General features: G+C 34.8%; 1 protein-coding gene across 1 annotated transcript; it reads left to right on the top strand.

Moving 5' to 3' along the window:
• The first annotated feature begins 6,921 nt into the window (after nt 1-6,921).
• LOC106435845 lies at nt 6,922-7,512 on the top strand. Its single transcript, XM_013876771.1, has one exon. The coding sequence runs from the start codon at nt 6,922-6,924 to the stop codon at nt 7,510-7,512; it is 591 nt and encodes a 196-aa protein (XP_013732225.1).
• Nucleotides 7,513-12,765: the final 5,253 nt, after the last annotated feature.

The raw sequence follows: 12,765 nt of genomic DNA, 5'->3' as shown, positions 1-12,765 counted from the left end.
AGATATGATTATCTATGCTCACTTATATGGCCTGATGCATATTAACCTTACACATGTAAATCCTTGTGTCCCCAAGCATTAGGTAGTGGCCTTTGTAGTATAAAGAATTCGGCCAAGTCTTACTATGGTCATAGACCATGTCACACGGATTTGTAGTATGTTCATGGATCACAGTTTGTCCTCACTCCCCCTCATGGACATATTATAATCACGTGGTACTTGGGACAATAGAGCCTAATGAGTTTCCCTTATGTACATGTTACACAACGTGAGATTTTATGGGATAACTTTTTGTGCCTTTTGCAATATGTGCATCAATTTTTAAAGACCTGGATGGCTAATCCAGTCATGCCATAAAGTGCATAAAATTTCGTGGGTATACAGGTTACCATGGCTTTTGCCTTTATCATACTGATCCTTGGCATAGTCTAGATCAGTAGAGTATGTAGGTATAGTCTTGACCACTTTCTTATAAGGCCTTTGGCGATTTTCTTATAATCTGAAAGGAACTTTTGTTTCCTTTGCCCATTGGTTCAATGTGGAAACCATTCATGCTCAAGTCTTTATAACTCAATGGGTCTTTTATTGGGTGAATAAATTTGTGCCCCTTTAGGCAATGCCGTAGTCTATAATAGACTGACTATCCTTTTATTAAGTTTTCATTGTCATTTATCAATCAAGAAATCATCAACTAAATCAAACATGATAACTAAAAAAAACTCTTATTATTGCTATAAAATTGTAAATGACAAGCAAATCAAAGCAAAACATAAAACATAAAATCAGAATATCGAAATCTCGTTTCTTTAGTCAGTGAATAAGCCGGCCTCACAATCCATATATTTCCACACGGCTTCCTTGGATTCCTCCTTATCATTTTTAGCCTCATTGGTTTCAGGAGGTCTCATCTCACTGTTTCGTTGCTCAATGTATCTTTTCTGAAGTTTTTCAAATCTGCTAATGGTATCTATAACTTTATGCTCTCTTTGCTCAGTTGCCAATAGGCATGACAATAGGTCATTATAGGTGGTGAAACCCTTAGCCTTATGTGATAACAACAGATCCTTTGGATGGAATGTGGAATAGGTTTTATATAGTAAATCCGCATTTATTACCACTTCACCACATAGTTCAAGACTATAGGCGATTTTCATCAGAGCAGAATTATATTCGTCCACGGATTCAAAATCATGGAACCTAAGAATCTTCTATTCATTCATGGCTTTTCGCCATAATGACATTGAGTATCTGGAACTTAGTTTTGTCCAAAGGTCACAAGGATCCTCAATATTTAAGTACTGATCTCTCAGATCCTCAGTGAGATGATAGCGCATAATTGTTATGGCACTATGCTTTTCACTTTCAATTGCATTATTGCCATCAATGATACATTTCTCGAGTCCTCTAGACTTTAGGGCAACTGAAGTGTTCATTACCCATTCTAGATAATTATCTCCAGAGAGATTTAGGGCAGCATAATCCGAAGGCTCAAATTTCGACATCTGAAACATATTATTAATCAGTTCAAGATGCAACCGAGTCAATAAAATCAATGCATACGGTTTCACAAGTCTTTCGACCAAACAATTAACTACTCGATCATGGTGCGAGAAAAACAAGTATGCGAGGTCTATATGATGCTTTAGGCCACACGGCCTTATAAAATTGTGATGCAACAACCCTAGAGGTCGGATTTTATATCTGAATGCAATCAAAGCATCAATCATAACAACAATCATATTCAGGCTGATTTTTAATCAATGTGAGACCAGGTCAATAATTCTTATGTTTTACTTTTCTTAAAACATTTAGTATGATCAAGCAATCAGAATAATAATGCAAGTATCATCAGATCATATTAGGGTTTCAAGGCCCATTTTTCGGTTTGATTTTATCAATATCAAGCTTTACAAAAGAATTAAATCAGATCAATCAGTCAATTTTAGCAATTCTCTAGCAATCCTAACAGTAAAAGGAAAATTTCCAGCAAATAGAAAAGGAAATCTCAGGAAAAAAGACATTTTCTACTTTTAGCAAAAAAGAAATTCACAATTCTGGATAGATTATGGTTTTAATCAAAACTAGCAGTTTTCCTAATCAGTTCATTCGATATTCAAACAATTAATCACAATATGGAAACTTGTTTATCAATCGATTTATGCAAAAAGAAAAATTAGGGTTTTCAGCAATTTAACAATTTTAAGATCAAATTCGATTCTAAACAGTTCCATTTACTCAAACAATCATCAAAGATAATTTAAGGTTTTAATCTAGCAACCTAAACCTCAGATACATCAAAATCAATCAATCAAAACAGTCGGATCAATTTAGGTTTTTGATATTTCAGATTTTCAAAACATCATAAAGGAAACGGATCATATAATTTAGATTTAGGGTTTCAATGCGCTTACCGATCAATCAATGTTCTAGCAACCCTAACAGCCATTGATCTATCAACATAACAGGAAAATAATCTGACCAAAACTTAGTTCCATATGTTAGGGTTTCTATTATCCTAGATTAGGGTTCTTCAAATTTTAATGGTTCAGATCTTTATCAATCAACCAAATTCTGTGTAGGTTCTTTTAAGTTTCGAGTTTTACCTTTAGAAACTTATGGAGTGTAGATTTGGACCACCAAAGAGAGAAGGAGGCCGCGAGCTGATCGTTCTTCGAGTCGGGTCGCGGACGGGCTGCTTGCTTGGTCGGATCACAAACATGGAAGAAGGAGAACGTCTGGTTTACTTTATCACGTCTAGAAAGAGCTAACTTCAAGAGAGAGAGAGCTCGGATTTGGGTTTCCAAAGCAAATCGGCGACGCGTACTGTAGCAGAGCGTGACGGCGCGTCAGCGATCGGATCGACAAGTGGTTTGCAGCATCTGATTCTTCTCGGCGAGAGATTCAATTTGATATATTGCTCGTCGTCTGGGTCCTCACGGTTTGGGAGAACGATCTCTTTGAAGTTCCTCCGGAATTAGGGTTTTGTGATATTCGGCTGAGTTTAAGGAATTTCGTGGGGGCTTAGGGTTAGAGGCTATCGTGCTGATAACGTGTTATAAAAGAGATGATGTGTAAGCTTATTATTACTCATGATCAGAGGTCTATATTTATACAAGTATTAGATCGTCTTATTTAGATCGTCATAAGAGAAAAGGAAATCTTATTACTAATAGGAATATGAAATAGTACTTATCCTAAATACATATGGAAAAGGATAAACATCAAGTATAGATAAATGTAAACTCTCATTCGCCTAAGTCATTAGTGAATGGACCGGATGGATAGCTGATGGACCGGACGGTTTGGGCCTGATATGGGTCGATCATCACTTGGTTTATAACAGTTTATTATTTTATTTAAAAAATTTTATAATTTTATAAAAGGAAAACGTGAAATACGGACGTGGCCACTAAGAGCACTTGTAACGGGGCATGACAACGAATCCGTCAGCCCGGTCCGTTGCACTTTTTGGATTTTTTAACTAATATAAACCCAGCCCATTTGACGGATTGATCCGTAAATTGCATCTTGACGGACCCGGTTCGTGGGCGACGTGGCGGAAATAGACTGGACGGAGGTGCGGATGTGTTTGGTCTTGGCGAGAAAAAAATCGTCATTTCGACGAAAGCAAAGAAAATAAAAACCCTCTCTACTCTCTAGGACGATTGTCGGATCCCACCTTCGCGATTCAACTCCGTCTGATCGTCAAGGTAAATAGAAGCGTTTTTTTCTATATTAATCGAACTAGAGTGTTTCCATTTATATTCAATAGAGTTGGAATCGTTTCGTATCAAAATTAGGGTTCAAAAAAAAACTGCGATTTGGGGATTTTTTATTTTCAATCGATTTGCTTTCGTTTCAATCGATTTTGTTTTGTTTCAATCGATTATTTTCCGTTTAAATCAGGTTTCGATTAGTTTTCGATCGATTTAGGGATTTGAAGACCCTTTTGGGTCTCGATCGATTTAGGGATTTGAAAACCCTTTTGGGTCTCGATCGATTTAGGGATTTGAAAACCCTTTTGGGTCTCGATCGATTTAGGGATTTGTAAATTGTGCATTTTTTCCATTCGATTTAGGGTTGCGACTCTATTTAGTGTCGAATGGTGTTCGTCTTTCTTATTGTTTTTCAAAATCAATGCTAATCTTTGCTTTTTGCTTTTCTCTTTCTTTGCAGGTTAAGGAAAATGGGAAGGTATAGCTATAGCCAGCCGTCCTCATCATCAGCGTCCATCGACATCACCTCACTTCTCGACGCTGAAGCTCAGTTGTACGCCGATGAAGCTCAGAGTAGCTTCGATAATGGAGAGCCGTTTCAGAACCAACCTCAACCTGAGGGGGATGATGGCATCCCGACGATCTGCTACTGTGGGAGTGAGCCGGTTGTTGCTACAGCCCTCACGGAAAAAGATCCAGGCCGTAGGTATTTCACCTGCAACAATGTCGTTGATGGAGCCACTCACATCTGGAAGTGGTGGGATGACGCGGTCATGGAGGAGATGAGGGACTTTCAGACGGAGATAAGACGGCTTAAGGAAGCAGTTGCAGAGAGAGAGAAGAAGTTGCTGCTGCTAGAGAAGACTGTGTACGACGCAGGAAAGGATACCACACGAGTTAAGCTAATGGTGTGCCTGCTAGTGGTCATAGGTTTGGTAATCTTGGTTCTACATGGTAAGTTCTCGACTTATTTGGATTTCATATTCAGTTTATGCGTTTGTATTAAAACATTTGACTGCCTAATGTTACTTGTTTGCAGGAGTAGCTTCAAAGGCTTCAATGGGGGAGTGTTCTATCACCTGTCCAATGGCCAAAAAAGTAAAGGTACTCTGCTTTTCTTTTCTATCACTTGACAATGTATATTCCGTAAAAAAAAATTCAAATAGTATTGTAGATTAATAAATGCTACTGATTTGCTTTATATCTTCCCAACCCGTGTGATTTGATTGGTTTTAAAGGTTCTACGTTTAAATTGCTATAGTACATAGGATTTAATTTTGCTACTGATTTTTGCCACTGATTTTGAATGGTGTTTGGTTAAATTGCTTTTAGTTTGCTTCCTATCTTCCTAACTGCTCAGATTTGATAGGCTTTTATTGTATAATAAATTGGAACATGTATTACTTAAGGCTCTGTGTAACTACTTGAGTAACACAGAGCATTTTTACAGCCATGTCGGGTTATAGACACCTGCTGTACAGTCAAATGCCAGTAGATCTTGAATCACCCGAGCCTTTTTGGCTCGGGTCTCAAGCTCCTGATGATTCTCCTAGCGAAATCCCTCCTGAGTGTCCTAGCCAAATCCCTCATGAGTGTCCTAGTCAAGTCCTTGGTCAGTCTCGTAGGCAAGTCCCTGGTCAGTCTCGTAGGCAAGTCCCTGAGGAGTCTGTTAAGACCTTTGCAGATAGAAGGAAATATTCACCCAAAGAGGATAGGATCCTTATTGGTGCTTGGCTTAACACCAGTAAGGACCCTCTCGTAGGCAACGAGCAGAGAGCTGTTGCTTTCTGGAAGCGTATTGTAGACTACTACAACGCCAGCCCTCAGCTCGTTGGGGAAGTACCGCGAGAGGTTACTTCTTGTAAGCAGAGGTGGTCTAGGATCAATCATGAAGCATCCAGATTCACTGGTTGCTACAACCAGGCGCTGAGGGAGCAGAGAAGCGGCCAAAATGATGATGATGTGATCAAAGCTGCTTACGACATATTCTTCACCAAGTACGATACCAAGTTCACACTCGATCACTGCTGGAGAGAGCTCAGGCATGAGCAGAAATGGGCCTCCACTTATATGGGTAAGGATGGTGGAAAGGAAAAGCGGAGGCCAGTGGTGGATCTTGACGGACCAGAAGAAAATGTTGTTGGAGAAGATGAGGATAGACCAGTCGGGGTAAAGGCTGCGAAAGGTGCCAGTAAGAAGAAGAAGAGTGGCCGAGATGAGGAGTTGTCTAAGCTACAAGGCGTTTTGGAACTTAAGGAAAATCTGTCTAGAAATAAACTCCTTGATCGCTTGATGGCCAAGAAAGAGCCATTGTCTGAGATCGAAACAACACTAAAAATGAAGCTTATGTCTGAAATGTTATGATGTGTACTGTGTGTTGTTTGAGGTCACTTGCAGGAAAAGTTAGTACTTGTTGTGTGATGTGTGTACTTGCTTAGTTGTTACAGCTAAACTAACCATTTTTTAAACGTGTTGTTGCAGGTAGTCACGGGAGGATAGGAGTTCTTTTGTTCCTTAGCTAATGCGGAGTTGTCACGGGTGGATTTAGAGTACTGAGAGCATTTTGGCATGTAGTTCCTGCTCATAAGTCACGGGTTTTCCCTTCTTGTAGTATAAGTAGTCGGATATGTATCTATTTCTCCTCAACATCAAAAACCTTATCACCAAAACCTTTGTAATATTTTGGAACGAAAACCATTGTAATATTTTTCTGCTACTTGCTTCTCTCAATCCTTTGTATCCATCTCATCAACATGCTTCTCGTACCATAACCATAATCAGGTTTCGCTTCTTGTTTTTGTTTTCGTTTTCTTGTTTTTGAAAGTTATTACCATAACCATTGTAATAATCAGGTTTCGCTACTTGCTTCTTGTTTTTGTTTCATCATAACCATTTAGTAAAATTTAGTTTTAAAAGTTGCTAGTAAACACTGATTTTTTAAAAGTTATAACAAATCTAAATATTTAAAAGTAGAAGAAAAAAAAATAGAAAAGATTCAAAAGTAGAACAAATCTAAATATTTAAAAGTAGAAGAAAAAAAAATAGAAAAGATTCAAAAGTAGAAAAAATCTAAATATTTAAAAGTAGAAGAAAAAAAAATAGAAAAGATTCAAAAGTAGAAGAAATCTAAATATTTTTAACTTATAAGAAAAAAAAATATAAGAAACCTTCTAAGCAAATTATTATTTATCCAGCAGGATAAGCTATGTCGTCATCTTCGTCTGATGAAAATGATGAAATCGAGGAGAGATTGGATGATATTATCGAAGATTTCATTGACGAAATTTACGACGATATAGTGGAGGCCGAACCCATACCGCAAAGGACCCGTAGTTATACTGAACGACACCGCGAAGGAGGACAGCACCAGCTAAGCAATGACTACTTCAACAACGACCATTCGATATATTCGATACAAACTTTCAGACGCCGATTCCGCATGAATAAGAGATTATTCATACGTATTGTCGATGGCCTTGAACAATTCTTTCCATTCTTTCAGCAAAGAAAAGATGCAACGGGTAGGTGGGGTCTTACTGCACTACAAAAATGTACGGCAGCAATTCGTCTACTTGCTTATGGAAATTCGGCTGACACGGTTGACGAATATCTCCGACTTGGTGAGAGCACTGCACTTTCTTGTTTACATCATTTCACTGATGGGATAATACAGTTATTCGGAGATGAGTATCTGCGACGACCCACAGCAGAGGATCTTCAACGACTACTCGATATGGGAGAGAAACGAGGGTTTCCTGGGATGGTCGGGAGCATTGACTGTATGCACTGGGAGTGAAAAAATTGTCCAACCGCTTGGAAAGGACAATACGCCCGTGGCCACGGAAAATCGACTATTGTCCTAGAGGCCGTAGCTTCACAAGATCTTTGGATTTGGCACGCATTTTTTGGTCTTCCAGGTACCTTAAATGATCTTAATGTCCTCGATCGATCTCCTCTGTTTGATGACCTTTTAGAAGGTCGAGCTCCCAGGGTGAGGTACATGGTCAACAACCACATGTATAAGTTGGCATATTACCTCACAGATGGTATATATCCAAAATGGTCAACATTTATCCAAAGTATCACACTCCCTCAAAGTCCTAAACAACAGTTATTTGCTCAAGTTCAAGAATCAATCCGAAAAGATGTCGAGCGGGCTTTTGGAGTATTGCAAGCTCGGTTTGCGATTGTGAAAAACCCGGTTCGTACAATGGCCAAAGAGAAGATAAGGAAGATAATGAGAGCATGTATCATACCACACAATATGATAGTTGAAGATGAACGAGATGGTTATTCAATGCGGTACGATATTTCAGAATTTGAAGAAGGAGCATCTTCCAGAACTTCGGAGGTCCTAAACGCAAACCCTACACTAAACGAAATCCCGACAATTCTCAATAATATATTTCCCAACCGAAATGATCTTCGTGATAGGCAAACTCATGAACGATTGAAGAATGATTTGATCGAAAACATTTGGAATAAATTTGGCGATGAAGATTAATAATTAGTATCTTTATATTTAAACCTTGTATCTCTTAATCCTTGTATCTTTAAATTGAATCCTTGTACCTTTTATTTTAATTATGCAATTAATAAATTTTCAATTTTAAACTTTTTACAAAATAATAATAATATTTTCTTGCTAAGGACTCCGTCTTCGGGATCACTATTGGACGAGCTTTTTGGATTCGAATCCTCCACTGTTCAAACAAAAAAAAAAACAAAAAAAAATATATTAAACAATTGCCAATGTGGGGATCACCATTGCAAGTGCTCTAAATTTTGCCGCCTGAATATTCTTCGAGTCACATGAACATCACTTAAGAGAGAATTTAGCCGTTAGTTTTGTTTTAACGCCATCTGAATTGGCTTTACGTGTACCCACGCAATAACAACAAACTCCGAGTTATTCCTGGGGTGACCAACCAATAGAATCTTATTATTTCAAATTTGATCTTTTTTTTAGAAAAAAAATAAAATACTGTCAAGATATATTATGTTTTTAAAATAAAAAGTTAAAAAAAAATTAGAAAAAATCGTAATTAGAGAAAAACGAATTTAAAAAAATATATATTTTTATCGTCGTCAGCAAAACACTAAACCCTAAATCTTAATCTTTGAACCATAAATCATAAACTCTAAATTTGGACAAACTCTAAATCCTTGGATAAATCATAAACTCTAAATCAAAAACACTAAATCCTAAAACCCTAAACTCTAAATCCTAAACCCTATACCCTTGAGTGTTTAGTGTTTTTGATTTGGAGTTTAGGGTTTATCCAAAGATTTAGGGTTTACCCAAAGGTTTAGGATTTATGATTTAGGGACTAGGATTTAGGGTTTAGTATTTTGCTGACGACGTTAAAAATATATTTTTTTAACTAATGCTTTTTTTTAATTTATTTCTTTTACCTTTTTATTTTAAAAATATAATATAACTTATAGCTTGAGAAAATATTTTGTTTCTTTTTTTAAAAGATTTCGAATATAAAATAACATAATCCTATTGGTTGGTGAACCTCGAAGAGATATAGTTGGAGCTATAGAAGAGAGATGTGAGTATATTTGGCGCCGTCATTGCACGATGTAAGGTATTTTCTTAATCTATTATGCATTTATGATCTATTTAATATTAAGTGATAACTGCGGGTTGTCCCTATTTTAAAAAACAGACAACTGCTACAAACAAGTCCAGTCTTTGAGTAATCTAATAAATATGAGTATTCAAATATCTGTTCTAAGATCACCTCTAATTGTACGTTAAAACATTTAACATTAGTATTTTTAGTTTTAGTGTTTATAAATAATATCAGTATATCACTATACAGTAAACTCTGTAAATTAATAATCGATAAATTAATAAACACTATAAACTAATAAATTTATGAGGTTTTAAATTAGGATAGATCAAAATAAAAATTTGACACAAATCGATAAGTTAATATTTTTTACAAAAATTCTGTATAATTATATGGCCATTAAAATTATAATTACAAACAAAAGATTATATTTTTAATTCATTTTGATGATTATATTTCAATATATTTTGATGATATTTCAATATATTTTGGTGATATTTAGTAAAATTATATCTAAAATCACATTTAAATTCTATGAAACATATTTTATATACATCAAATCATAAATAAAGTCAAATATAATTCGCATTTCAAAATTTAATTAATGTAAAAATCAAATATTTTTTATTTTATAAAATATATATATTTTAAAATAATAACATACGATAGTCCCAATATTATTATTATTTTAAAGATTTTTTACTTTTTATTTTTGATTTATCCAATAATGCATTAAAATAAATATTTATTTCAGTAAAATTTGTAACTAAATAAATGTATATAAAGAGTCTTATATTTTATGTTTAGTAATATGAAATTTTAATAGTAATTACTATTTTGTAAAATGTCTAAATTATTAAATATTAAAATTTAAAATATATATTAAAATTCAGTTACTACATCGGATATATAAACTTATAAAACTAAAACAAACAAACATAAACTAAGATAACTTAAAAGATAATAAAAAATAAACAATAATCTGATATCAGAAAAGCCTTTTTCTACTAAGATAATGTTGGTACTGGCTAAAACCTTATTTATCACTTATTTCGTTTTCGTCTTGAAGTCGCTCTCTCAACATGTTACGTTTGATTGTATTTCTTTGAGTTTGATCTTCTTTATAATAAAATGCTGGTCTTGAGATCCATGATATTTATTTTGAAAACCTTTTTTCTGCTCTTCGTATTGGTCTGTTGGTGTTCTTGTACTAAAACAAAAAAGGGTAAACCGCTTCCCGGCGAGAGAATTTTAAATCACATGTGGCCACGTGTTAGGGATATCTGAGTGTAATCGAATTTGAACTCAACTCGCTTACCGACGCTGGAACGCCACGCTACCACCCGACCACTAGCACATCGTTGTACTAAAAATAAGCACTCCATTTTCAATATACATCGACCATTTCTTTCATTCCAACATATTGTAGATAGTGGTTTATAAGAAATCTGATGATATAAAATTATGATCAGCATGAAATGTCTTTGTGTCTGTGTAGTTAACCAAAAGAAATTCAATCATATGTACACAAAGTTAACTAAAGGAAATCCTAAACCAAAGAAAATTTGCTTGGCACTTTTGCGCTTTAAAACTCATATAAGTTTGCACTTGAATCTATAATAAATTCTGGTTTTAGCGAACTAAAAAAGAACAAATCGAAACGAATCGTTTAGCTTATTAAATATTTTTGTATAGTATTTAATATATTCGACTTTTTAGTTACAAATAATATATATATATATATATATATATATATATATATAGTTTTTATCAGAGAGTAGCTAATTAGAATTCAACACTAATGGAATCTAGTACAAATAAGGTGCCTTCTAGGTTTTGGAAGGGATAGATAAGGTTTTTTGAAGGGGCAATGTCACTTTCATACATATGCCTTTCTTTTCTTAATTACTAAAAGTTATTCTTAGCACAATAAAATATAAATATAATAATGTGAAATAAAAAAAAAACAAACATCTTCAAGAAAATTTAGCAGACGTAACTCAAAAGAGAGATGTAACCTCAGAAGTCATATGTAGATTGGTGGATCTAATTTAAAATTTGACTCACACAAATATCAATTTCCTTCGCCAGTAGCATTAGTTCTCACTTCTCACTTTGATTTTAATTAGCTTAACATTTGACAATAATATAACCTTATATAATATACAAGATTTGTCTTTCAGTTTCCCCTAGTAGCTAGGACGAGAGGAAGTCTGGTCATACATACCACGACTAATATATTTGTCCATGAGTTCATATGGATACTGTGTATTTTCTCGTGTTATTAAAATATATATGGATATTGTGTGATTTACATACTTTATACTAACGAAAGTCACCAATTAGGCTATATTCACAGTTGTATATATTAACTAAGTTTCTGAAGATTTTGGTACGAATAAACTTCTGTACAAGGATAATTTATGCAATCACTATGTGTTGATACTGAACTGGTCAAACTCGAATCTAATATGTATTAAGCATTTTGAGGTAGAATAATATCACGGTTTAAACTAGGCCTTAGACTTATTATCCGAGATCCGGATTCGATCCGAGATTCGCTCCGGATCCGCTCCGAAAATAGGATATCCGGGGTGTCCGGATCCAAATCCGGATAGTAAAATCTTGGATCCGTGCAAAGCGAATCCAGATCCGAATATCTTAATTTTTAGGTCCGGATATCCGGATCCAGATCCGTATTTTTAAAATACATTAAATTTGTAAATTTTATCAATATTTATATTTCATATATTAATATTTATACATGAATTAATCTTATAATATTATATTTTAGTTTTTACAATATTATAAACATATATAAATATATTTATAAATATTTAATTTATGTATTATATTAAAAAAATAGTATTTTTTGTTAAAAAAATTATTTTTAATTATTTTGACGGATCCGGATCCGGATATCCGCGGATAATAGAATATCGAAACGGATATCCGAAACCCGGATATCCGGAAACCACGAATCCGGATCCGGATATTAAATCAACGGATCCGGATCCGGATACCCTAAACTTCTCGGATATCCGGATCCGTCCCAGGGCTAGTTTAAACAACAAGTCCAATTCAACGAGTGAACAAGACTGATCGTGACAGCAACTCAAGATATCTAACTCTTTAGCGTGAAGGAGTTATCTAGAAAAAAAGAAGCATTCGAAAATTATCTTAAGTCTGTCTATCAAACACATAATAAATTGTAAAGTTTCACGAAAATTACACTTCAATTAACCAAACCGTTATCTTGTTGCTTATGTCTCTGCAACTTATCATCTCAGCTGCAAATCATCCAGCTTGGAGCCTCTTGGGTTTTATTTCTTCTTGAAGATTAGCTTAGAATCACCTACTGGTGCTTGTCATTTTTTTTATTTTCTTTCTATTCTTCAATCCCAATCCTCTTGTTATGGAGGTGTGTGTGCTTTTGGGAGATTGTAGTACTCTGTTTCTCCTTTGGT

The sequence above is a fragment of the Brassica napus genome, chromosome C4 (genome assembly GCF_020379485.1).
Source record: "Brassica napus cultivar Da-Ae chromosome C4, Da-Ae, whole genome shotgun sequence".
NCBI classification, from domain to species: Eukaryota; Viridiplantae; Streptophyta; class Magnoliopsida; order Brassicales; family Brassicaceae; genus Brassica; species Brassica napus.
This window is presented reverse-complemented; position numbering and strand designations above follow the sequence as displayed.

What these genes read in the sequence shown, in the direction of transcription:
- LOC106435845 (XM_013876771.1), top strand. Translation starts at nt 6,922, where the DNA reads ATGTCGTCATCTTCGTCTGATGAAAATGATGAAATCGAGGAGAGATTG.